The sequence below is a fragment of the Rhea pennata genome, chromosome 1, assembly GCF_028389875.1.
Source record: "Rhea pennata isolate bPtePen1 chromosome 1, bPtePen1.pri, whole genome shotgun sequence".
Classification (NCBI taxonomy): Eukaryota; Metazoa; Chordata; class Aves; order Rheiformes; family Rheidae; genus Rhea; species Rhea pennata.
This window is the reverse complement of record NC_084663.1, coordinates 57655561-57668013: the sequence shown is the minus strand read 5'-3', so window position 1 is coordinate 57668013 and position 12453 is coordinate 57655561. Positions and strand designations below refer to the sequence as shown.

Sequence of the window (12453 nt, the reverse complement as noted above, 5' to 3'; positions counted from 1 at the left end):
CCCCCAAAAGAGCTCACAATCAAGAGGAGGAGAGTATATCCAGCCCATGTTTTCTATAATGCCTCACCAGATATTCCAAAGCAGCAAGCAAATAACTACGCAAGGAAATAGGAAAGGATTCAACAACGTTTTAACTTAAGCTTGAACTCAAACCAAGAGAATAGCAATAAAGCTGTTACTAGGCAGTTGCCAGGGGCACCCTTACTACCTTGAACTACAGACTCATCTACACACACCACAAATCAACAGGTCAGGCCTCCTTAGTGCTCAGATTGAAAGCCAGCCATGGAAATTAAATTGCAGAAGGAAAAGTCATTTGTGATTGATAATGCTGTCTCCACTGCATTGGTACTAAGACAATAGCCTAGATTGATTTAAGAACTGTATTTATGGAAGTATAGTCATTTAAAGCAGGCTTCAAACCAACATCCTAACACGCTGCGACAGCTGAAGATCACTTTCCGTAACAGAAGAGGTGTAACAGCTCTAGCATCCTGACCCAGTTCTAGTAAGTGCAATTACCTCCTGCTTACATAAACTCTCCTTCTCTCTTCCTTTCAGCAGAAGCTAAACATGGCATTCTTCCTTGCTCTGTTTCAAATCAGGGAACAAAATTATTCTACACAGCTGCCAAATTCTGCCCCAGATGTGCCAGTATTCAGCAGCAACTCGAGCAAATTTTAGATACTGTTTCTAATATATTTTGACATCAAAAGCACCAGAGCAATACAACATAGGCCTTGGCTATATTTAAGATCAGCTGGCATAGTTAGAATGGAATAACTTACTCATGAAGAATAACTACTGTGCTTCCAGAATGTCTACATGTAGAAGTCCTATCAATATAACTGTACCAGTCAATTTCTATATTGAAACTATGTCATAGCATCTCAGAGCTGTTTGTCACAGCTTCGGAAATGAAGTCAGGAAGTCTTGGTTCACTGCATTTTGGGCAGGCACTCGTGCTACAAAAAAAGAACATCGTTTTGTTGGCAGGCCCAACAGAGGAATAAAGGACAGAAGAGACCTCGGAAAATTAGCTCTGTTCACCAACAGACTTGGGTCTCTTCTAGGTTTACACTAACATTTCCTCCAGTCTCCCGTCACAGGCCAGGCTTCATTGTTGCTAGCAGTCTAGCACTGGGGAAAGGAAGGACATCCTACCATTCCTGTATGTGCATTAGACAAACCATGTCTAAAAAACAAACCTTAAGTTCTTGAGAACAGCCTCAGAGAGCAATTTGGCATCTTACATAGCTATAACAGAGCCCCAGTATAGCAACACTTGGGGCAAGAGAAACCATTATCTTTTTAGGTAAACATTTACTGCAATGATGTGGCCACAAATGCTCCCTAGCCCTATCACCTCAAAAAATTCACTAAGACACACTCTGGCAGGACAGGTGAGGAACAAGGAGCCTGTGCAACGATCCAAAGTACTGGGTTACCACAAAGCAATCCTGCAACACTACAGTCAAGAGAAATACAGCCTCTGTATGAACCCATTTCATCCGCCTCAGTGCTGCCCATGCACGATGATGACATAACCGTTAAGTATTTGGGAGAGGATACAAGATAAGCTTTATACTGTAGACCAAAGCATTCCCAAATGGGCAAAGTGAGGACTCAAGCCAACAACATATTTCTGCTGGCAGAAAAGAGGGAAAATTACAATATTGTGGAACATCTAGGTACGGTTTTATCCACTAGAGGGCGTAACAACAGCATAGTGAAAGGTTTACGGCTCCCAATTAAGCACACTTACTGCTCAAAGTGAAAAAGATACACAAATAAGGAAGATACACAAATGAAGGAGCAGAATGCTACATAAGGTGAACAAGATGTCTAGTTATATCCAGAGAATTTCTGTCTAGCTTACTGAGGTACCCTGAAAATAAAGCTCAGCTTTGCTACTTCTGCTAAGCAATACACTTGTGGCAAAAAAAAAAAAAAAAAAAAAAAAACAGTAAGGCTATTTACAATAAATAACTGCAATGGCAATGAGAAAGACATGGAGACTTAAACTCATCAGATCAAGCCAAGCTCCCAATCTGAAGACAGGAAGAAATCTAATACAATTGCTCCTACATCTCATAATTACTTTGTTACAGGTCAGGATTTGCTACACATAATCCCACACAGCTTCCTCACTCCCTCCCCAACGCAGAGGAGCGGGTGATAGATCAGACTTTGGTGTCCTTACCACACCAGCCTCAGTCTGGCTACAGAGGACTTCTTTCTTTGCTGCTATCATGTTAGAGACTCCCAATCAGATTACCTAAAAGCCTGGAAACCACATCAGTGAAAACCAGACCTGAATTTAATCTCTCCTTCAGAGTCAAAAAGAAGGCAGAAGGCCTTACCCCAGATCAAGATGTTACCAAGGGGAAAAAAAAATAGCAAGGATTTTCTAGAGTGAAAACATTTGGGTTAAACTGAAGCTGTTTGTTTACTAAGAAAGTTCCACGAAGTGAAAATTCTCATTTCACACTCTGGCCACCGTACAGTTTCACATGCACATCTTTGCTGATCTGGTGACCCAACAACAAAAATAGTTCTGGATTTTCAAATCAGAAGAATTATTAACGGATAGGAAAGAAGAAACCTGCAAAGCAGGACACATTGGTAGTCACCAAAACGACTTACCAAAAAGATCCAAGAACATCCCTAAATGGGTATAGTTCAATGCAAAACACTTACGTCTGCTCACAGAACAGGGAATACCCCCCAGAACAGAGAGGCAAGACACCTTACAAGAACTGCTCTAAAAGAGGCTATGCAACAGTAAGGGATGCAGAATATCATTTAAAAGATGTCCAAGAGGGCATCTTTAGGAAATAAGGTTCTTCACAATTTCAATATTAAATTATGCTACTTCCAGCCAAGTCTGTATTAAAACTTCTACCTTAGCTAGTAATCAGGCTTAAGGCAGGAGTGGCTGACCCTAAAGAAAAGAATGTTAACTGCCACAAAGGGGCTTGGCTGCTAGCTGTAACAACATACTCAGGCATTTTACGTCAGATCCCAGACCCAGTGTAAATGCCGACGTCCAACAAATCCAAACTCGCCTTTTGGCTAAGGGTAAAGATTGTGTACTGTATTGGCATGACACTTTCCCCTGAAAGACCTATAGGATCTGTCTCTCCCATAGGATTTGCCCCTCACACAATCCATGGCATACCTTACTTGGCTTGGTAGAGAGAGTAGGCTCACAACTCCCACAGCATGCTAATGTCTTTCTACTGGTTAAAGGTTCAGTATATCTCAACAGATACTCCAAATAATTTCCTCCTATGAGGAAATTCATGCACACATTACAAATATCAAAGACTTGAGCTCTTCAGATGCTGATACTGCACTGTGGAAGCAATAACATCTCCCTTTAAGCTGTTGCTACATATATCCAGTTCCCATCAAGATACAATGAAAATCCCTTTCTTCATATAGCAGTACCTAAGAGAGCTAAAGGGCTTTATTTTGGTTTTGCTATTTGTTCATTACTGGAACACCCTGCGATATTGATTTTCTGTGCATATTAATTTCCATTATGTTTGTTCATACTTGTACTGCTACTGCAAAGCAAAATAGTAAAAATGACTTCATTTTAAGAAGGGAGATTTCATGTGTAACAGCTGTATCTTATACTCCATTACATTTCATTTGTTCCAAAGTATCTCTTCCTTTCTTCACGCAGATTCATTGACTGGGATTTTTCCATCTTCTGCTAAGAGGCAAATGAATGCTTAAAGCTGTAATGCATAAGCAGTACGATTTTGACTACTTAAGAATTATAACGTCTTGAATTACAGCAAGGGGCAGGCATCCTGATAGACTCGAAAGGAAGGCAGGACAAGTTCATAAACACTAGAAACAAGCCAATGGGACATGTTATTCCCTACTCCACCAGCAAAGCAAGCACAAAAACTCAGTGTCGTTTTGCTCCCCAGATGGTAGAATTACAGCAATAACAATAAAGCAGGGCCAAAAGTGCACTGGCACTGAACAGCTACATTCACTAAGGCTAAGAAGATAGACTGGAAGCTTAAAATAGAGATTTTAAGTTACAGGATTTTTAAGAATAAAGAATTTCCTGAACCCTTGGTAATGTGGATCATATTTAACTCCATACCAGGCATGTTGCCACATACTGCTGGAGGCCTTAAAAAGCATTCAATTTACCATATATCTCTGCAAGCATTCCATGACAGAACAAAACAATTTCCATTCCATAACAAACAAGATCAGGAAGCTGTTGGACAAAACATCCATACATGTACAGACACACACACACTCGCTCACTGCAATCAGGCTCTTACTTGATTGTCTCTTGCTGGGTATCCATGATAACCTGAAGTCAGAGGCTCGCTCTGCAAGACAAGAACAGAAAAACTGAATGTAATGGTTACACAGAATAGAAACCAAGGAATTATAGATCTGCCTCAACTCCGTTGAAAACAAGAATCTCCATGAAAGGGGGAAAGAATGAGCTAAGATTAAAGTATTCTGCTAACTTATTTTCCATGTGAGTCAATACACCTAAATACAGATTTTTTAACTGCATATGCCAAATTATGCATTAGGAAAAAAAAATCAGATATGAAATAACCACAAATTAATACTACCTTACCCCCTATAATTTTATTTGTGTATAATTTCTGTAATTCTCCAAAGAGTTTTTATACGCAAACCTCATTTATCATCACGTAAATTGAACAAAATACGACATCAAATTACAGAAGCAGTTGCCTACCTCACTCACTATTGAAGCAATACATTTGTAAACATTAGCCATAAGTGTCAATTTTCTCTTTTCCAAAGCTATTCTAGTATTTTAACATGAATTTAAAAATAAATCAGTATAACTTAAATTAGCCTGGTAAGCCTGGACAGTATCTCACACATTCCCAATAAAAAAAAAAAAAAAAATCAATCCTCTATATCTTCTTCCTTCACCCCTGAAGAGACTTTCAATCTGTAATTCTCATATTATTTGCAACTCTGTCGCACTGTTTTTCAGAAATTATGAACTTCCAACACTTCCAGAATTTTTCTACTAAATTCTCAAACTCTTTTCTATTTTAGAAGTGTGGTATGGGTTAGGTTAACACACCTAACAATACTGCTAAACATTCATTCATTTTCTGTTAATCTGCTTCCAAAACTTCCTATTCAAACTGGAGAGAGCGCACAGCCACACGCATCCTTGGCATGTGTCTTCCTGTGGGTGAAGGATAAATTGAGCTGGATAAAGCTCGTTTCTGTTCCATCCTGGTGCTGTTGCTCATTCGTGAGCAACTCCACACAGCAATGCTCAGGGGAATGAGGCCAGCAGTCCTCCATGATTAGTTTTTAGCCTGTTCCTCTCGGCTGTTATAGCTTATGAGGAGCAACTCCAAAGCCAGCCCTGCATTTTTTCCAGTAACTCGTGGCAGGGGAGGAGCAGAGAGAAAGGAGGAGACCCTGATAAAACAGGACAAAACTATCCCAAGTTATCAAAAGCAAAGTTATCCTGGGGCTGCAGCTTCTAACATAAGGTTGACAGTAACCATATATTCAGAAACTCTTCATAAGGCCTTTAGCTGACTGTACAGATGTTTCCGTTTTTGTTTTTACTGGTGCAGGAATATTTTGTTTAAACTGGTCAGCTCCTAATGGAGAGAAGCTTTCTGCCCTGCACAGAACATGAGACCACTGACATAATTTCACAGTTCATGCAAGAATGCTTTAATATAACTTATGCCAAAAAGCAGGACACTAATAATTTAACAGAGGGACTAACAATGCTATTTTAAGTTCATATTTATTCTCCCTCTCTCCCTCTTCACCTCAGACCTGCCCAAGGGATGCTCTGCAGCAACTTGCCAGGAAACATCACACCTCTTTCTTCAGGCTCTCATGCCAAGGCTGCAGTAACAGGCATGCTGCATAAGATTCAAGGACAGTAAAACTTCCAGCAGCCAGTTTGGGGGATTTAGAGTAATTAGTTACATAGAACACCCTGTGAGTACTTTCTTCTCAATATGGCAATGATGAGTAAGCAGGTAAAGCACAAAACTCCACTAATACAGGAACAAAAGAAAACACACAGAAACTGGAAGACGCAAGTGAGGGCTGAGAACTACAGTATTACAGTCCAAGCTATTTTTTTTGTTTTACTGTGAATTTATAGAAAAAAAAGCAACATCAAGATGAAAATGCACTTCTGTAACTTTTTTCCTCATATAAGTATGCATTACAAGAAAATACTTCGATTGTAGCTTCTTACACATGCTACACTTTATACCATCTCAGGCAACAGCAATAGCCCTCTCTTTTGTATCTCTCTTCTCCTGAAAGACCGGTCCAGGTACATTTTTAATGGTACTTCTACATGTGTTCAAGGTCAATACCGTGTGTCCCAGTAAATCTCTCTCAACATTTTGGAAACCATGAAGGTTTTCACAAAGAGAACAAGAAACAAATGGAGAAATTTGCACTACAGATAAAGATACGGGCAGCAAGAAAGTTATAAATGAAGAAAGGACAAAATACATTATTTTGAGGATGAAGGTCTTGGACACTAACAAAAGGGACTGTCACGACTAGACAGTGATGCGAAAGAGACAAAACTGAACTTCATGGGATTCCTGAAGTCAAAGATGCATCATCTCTAGAAACAGACAGATTTTATAAGTAGCAGCAAATCACAAGAGCGTGGGAAGGAAGACGAAGATGATTATAGACTTCTGAGGGCAGTCCACAGTACATAAGATGGCAGAAAAAAATAAAATAAACAGAGTGGAACAAAGAAGTCACAACCAACAACCTCCACACTGTTTTGGGAAGGAAAAAAAAACGCATAAACCACAGACTAAAGACGTTTGGGGGATGCTGTTGCATCAGAAGGTAAAAGAAGAGGGGAAAGAAGGTTACTTTAGGAAGCAAGACTTTGGGAAAAGTAGAGGTTAGAAAGAGGGCAGCAGCTGGAGCACTAAGGTCACAAAAGGGCCAAAGATATCTCTGCCTTTCATATAAAAATGCTGCCATGAAGTACTGAACTATTTGCAAAATCCCTGCTGTGCATATCATTGCTCTAATTGAATTGAACTCTCCAAGAGAAAGCAGGAAGCGCCTAGGGAAACTGTCTCCCACCAATAATCTCCAGCACTGCCAATTTTACAGGTCACTAATGGTGAATCCGGGGCCTGCTGCATGATTATTCCATACAGAGTTTACTTTTGCTGAAGCCTAAACAGAGCAAGAAGTGAAAGAGTTAAACTCCTATGACTGCAACAGTGCAATCCAGTCCTAACCAGAGAGAAAAATCCCTGCTAGGTAGTAAGGAAGCTAAACAGGAAGAGGAAGCAGAAACCAAAGATAAGAGTTAAATCTCTTTCTCTGCCTGCACATGCACAAACTGATTTCACAAGATGAGAGTGAGAAGAGAGAGGTAGGATTTAACTGAGATACTACCCTACCCACAGACATAAACGGAGCCCATCTTCCAGTACGAGCCTGGTGGGACTAGGGAACCCCCAGCTAATTCCAATTTCCTCACAGCTCTCTCCCACCAATTAGATTTCTCCTTCTACATCAACATGCAACCCGACATTCATAGAGACATTTCGTTAGGCAATGCTAGCCCACAAAATCAAATCGCCATTGGGATGTTTCATTACTTAGTTTACTACTGAAAGGCATTTCTCAGCTGCTCATAACCTGCTTTAAAGCAGGAGGAAAGAAAATAGAAGATAATACACTACATCAGATTTCATCAGTAAGAAATGATCAGTTCCACACGTGCCGCAACCTATAAAAGAGGACAGAGGAGCAGAGTCATCATCTAGAGAAATGCCATAGCTGTACAGTTTAAAAATCCCCTAAAACAGAGCTAAATTTTAGCTCAAATAGGCAATAATTCTCTTTGACCTGACTTGACTTCAAAACAAACTAATCTTAAATTATAGACTTACTGCTTTGACAGAAAACTTGATCAGGGAGACCTAATTAACAACTGTTTTTTGACTTAAAGCCTGCAGCCTTAAAACATCACTAGTAAGAATTCTTAGCTTAGTAAATTCACTCGTATTTTCTTAGCAATAGAATCAAAATCTGTGGAATCCAAGCTTAAATTTAAAAGTGTCAAATACTTTTGGTTGAAAAGATGACCTCAGAAGCGTGACCAAGCATGATCTTTCTTGACTGGATTTTCAGTATGCCTATTTTGCTGATGATGCTGAGAAAAGTAGAGCAAAGTTAATGTAATTCTTTTAAGTTTCACAACCACCTATAGGTTCTGAGCAACAACAGTAAAACTGACAGAAGAACACTGTTTTCTTCTGGAAATGGAGATGCATTTCCTCCACTCTGGCTACTTCTGAAAGCTATCACTAGCACAGCAGCTAGGTGGCTTGGACAGCAGTGGAGAAGGAGAACTCCAACACAAGGAAGCCAGAAACACGTGGACTACAAAGATCAGTAAAATAGAGGAGACAAAGTTCCTTGTTCCTCCCAAAAGAAAATGGAATTTAAGTGGCAAGATAGTGCAAGCTACACACGTACCAGATATTTACAGCAAACAGAATCCATTTTTTATAAAATAAAGAGAAAGATTTTTCAAAAAGGGGGAAGGGAAGCACTGAAACATCAGCAACTAAGCTCTTACGCTCAAAGTGACAAATGCAAAAAAGTGAAGCTCGTGAGCCAGATGCCAGTTCCAGCAGTGTTCTCAGAAGTTCAGTGGGTTCATCATCGTTTTTACTTCATTTCTTCCATAGCAGGAAATACAGAATCCCTGTGTTTCACAGGGGCTCTGATGAAGTATTCTGGCAATTTAATTGTGACAGAGCACAAGGAAGACTGTAAATGCCTTGAGTTTATTATCAACTAACAAAAAAAAAGGTGTGTCTTCTCGAAAGCTTTACTTGTACAAGTTAATGTAAATCAACAAAAAGGAAATGCTGATTTCTTCGTTTAAGCGTAGATGACTCATTCAGATCGCCTTCTTGATCGTCTCTGCCATCTCCCTACTTCAAATTATCTGTGGACAAAAATAATGTGAAAAATAGCATCTAATGCAGAACTACAGGTTATTAATAAGAAAACTGAGCTACAGTAATTTTTAAATGGACCTTAATGTCGCCTTTCTCCCCAGATACTTATCCTAATTTGACGCACAGCGCTCCCTAATCGCTCTGCAGCTCCAATAACAGCATCTATAGCGTGGGACACTTCCCTTTAGCTGTCCTCACTTTCAATTAAATTTGGTTCTTGGCTTTGGCCACTTTCCAATATACAAATACACATCATGCAGCAAAAGAGGTCCATTTATTCGCTTCCTCGTGATTGGACTAACATCAAAACTTCTGCATATAGAGATGTCAGTAACAGGACTTACATTTCACTTTTCTCTCTCTCTCTCTCTCTCTCTCTCTCTTTTTTTTTTTAAGGTTTAAAAGCAAGAGGTTTTGATAAAAAGGCACCGCACTACGCGCAGGATGCACCACAGTGCTTCTTCACTTAAGAAGACACGCTTGCTGACGCAGATAGAGGTTTCCGCACCTGCCTGAGTCGCCGAGGCTGCTTCTCCAGGAAAAGAAACCCGGAGGACCTGCAGCCCCAGGACTCTCCCGCAGCACCGCGAACCGAGCGAGAGGCGGATCCCGCCCGGAGATGCGGCCTTCCCGGGGGGCACGGAGCGGCCGGCCCACAGCGCATCCGGCCGCGCTGAGGCGGCCCCTCTTCCTTCCTGGAATTCTGGCCCCGTCACCACGGCGACCGTGGCCTCCGGCTCCAGCCCCGCCGCCTGCCAGGTTTCCCCTTCTCCTAAAAATATCGTGTTTTTTCCATAGGAGTGAAGCTCGGATGCATGGTGGGACAAGGAGAGCAGCGAAGGAGGCGGCGCTGGATCTCCCTCCTTCGCGCGGCGCTGGGACGGAGGCCGAGCCTCCGCCAGGCCACCAGCAGCCGCGCCAGGCACCCGCTCCCAGCCCGGGGAGAGCCTCCACCTTGCACCCAGGCCAGGGAGAGCCTCCCCCTTGCACCCAGCCACGTCAGGTAAGCTAGCCCACAAAGGGGCTGAGTGAGGCCTGCTAGTGCTTCTGTTCTACGTCCTACTTGGCTTCCACGTCTCACCAGCTCTTCAGCTGCTATAGGGATTGCACGAGCCCCCCCTAAAAAGGGAAAGGGGGAAAAAAATTTTCCTTGTAACATCACATCCAGCATTTTCCCATCTAGAATACACATTTCTTGCTGGGCTTTCATTTGCTTCCCTGGACAAAACAAGGTTTCAGCGAGGAAGGAGTCTCAGGCAGGCAGCGGTGCCCCTGTCCAACCTCAGCAGCGAAACGGCCGCGCATTTCTTCCCACACGACTGCCGAAGGCCTCTGTGCGGCTCGCTCACAGCGGAGCCACCCGTTTCCCACCAGGCCGTACCGCAAGGAAAACCAAAGCTGAGCATAAGAAATGCCGCCAGCGAAAGCAGTCGCAGCCCCTTGTTCCCCCTTGCGTCGCCTCCTCCGTGGTGCCAGGATAAGCATTTGTCTTCTCCATGTGGGGAACTGGATCAGGCAACTAAGGCAGATCAAAAACATGTATTTTTCTGTGTGCTTTCAGCTGAATCTGCTCTTCGACCTGGCTCACAGCGCGGCTGCAGAAAGCATCTGCCAGCGCAGCTGGGGACAGGCAGAGGGAACGTAGCCAGAGGTGCTGAGAGGAGACAGGTCCACCGCTTCAGACACTGTACTCGCTCGAAGGGGCTCGCCAGCCTCCAGCTCCCAAAACACAGCACCCATCTCTGCAACAGCACTACAGCATCCTGCAGTCCCGTGCATCCTGTAGCTCACTATTGAGTTTGAAGGTTCTCTTCTCCGCTGTAATTAATGGGCAAGACATCAATCACAGCCAAGCAGAAGAGAACCCAGACCAGGCAGAGCCTCGCAGAGCAGGAAGCAGAGCACAGAAAGGCATGCCAAGAGACATGCATTTTTCAGGGTAGAGTCCTAGCTCTAGGTTGTTTTACTGTCCAGTGACATAGTAAAGACAAGAAAGGAAGGTGATGTCAGATTAACAAAAATAGCCTCCTGCCCTGACTAGAATTTGAATAATTTGGAACAATTAGCCAGGCAAGCATACAAGGTAGCCAATAGCAATAAGTAAGGCAAAACAAGACAATTTTCAGAGGAAGCTGTGTCCATGACAAACAAAGGAGCAGTGAAGTCACCCAAACTTGGTGTGATTTTCTGGCTCAGAAAGAGGGATTATCATATCTTTGCTATTCTATGCTTTACCAAGACATTTTCTACTTTGCTCTTTTCCTACCAGCTTGTCTTAGCTATTTGCACAATTACAGATGGATCTCAAATAAAAGAAAAAAAAGACTTAAAAAAGCCCTAAAAACATGACTGTAAGAATGCAAAAAGATGACGCATTTGGAATATGCATCATCTGAACTCCAATTTCCTGGCAATTCTGTTCTGAGAAACTATACACATAAAAAAAACAATAATCGGTTAGTACAGCAGAAACTATAAAATAGAATACACACTATATGCATGACAAACTGTATAAAGAGACATCATTTAAGCTTTCAGGCCTATTAAAAATTTAGTATGCATCAAGTTTACAAATACACATTCAGATTCTAAGCTGACAGTGCCCACAGGAAGCTACTACGCACAAAGACTATGCCTACCATTTTGCAGAGAGGAGAGTTTTCATACGTAGAATGCACTTTCATGGCTAAAATAGAAGAGCCAGGTATTTTACAGAGATTCTTTACAACACTTTAGGGTTTTCTTTTTCTTTTTTTGGTATGGAAGTAGCTTTCTAGAGGTCAGAAGCAGCTTTCTACAAGCTGGGCTCTTCATTCTCCAGATCAGTCATGGGATGTTTTTTGGCCTCTCGAAAAGAAGATATTTCATTAATTTGATGGAATTTTAAATGTGAAAAACATGCAGGCTCTTTTGGACTAAATATGGCAGCATCTTCACACTGTTCTCGGCATAAACAGATTACAGCCTGCTGGCATGACCTTTGCTGGCAACGATATAGCCAGCACAGTTTAAAACCCCCAGAGAATACTGTGCCATATGACATCTATGATCCAGCAAATACAAGGACAATCTGCACACATGGAAGTCAATAACACAGAATATTGATTTCCCTCATCTTTTAGTAGGCAGCATCATTTTAAAATGGCAGCTCATCTTCATTCCTGCTCTTCCCTAACAGGAAGCAGGACAGGAGTCCTAATAAGGCTTTAAAATCCAACTCTAGGGACACCTTTGGATGGCATCATTACATGGGGGCATTTCACACTTCATTCTTGCTAATCTAATCATTACAGGGCAACATAGAGCATGAAAATCCAACTTGCTCAAATGCATGACAGCTAAAAGTTTTGTAAGGTAAGGAAGGCTATAAAATTTCTCCTTAGCAAATAGTTTTACTGCTTATGCTTTCTCAGAAGTCAGG

The 12453-nt window shown here is 41.8% G+C and overlaps 1 protein-coding gene across 5 annotated transcripts in view; it reads right to left on the bottom strand.

The window, feature by feature from the left end:
- The window catches only part of RBFOX2 (RNA binding fox-1 homolog 2), a 170413-nt gene that overhangs the window by 127179 nt on the left and 30781 nt on the right, over positions 1-12453 (bottom strand). For all 5 annotated transcript variants that reach the window (XM_062588751.1, XM_062588742.1, XM_062588761.1 and 2 more), the window contains exon 2: positions 4317-4367. In XM_062588751.1, the coding sequence (XP_062444735.1) occupies positions 4317-4367 (51 nt within the window). The remainder of the gene's footprint in view (positions 1-4316; positions 4368-12453) is intronic.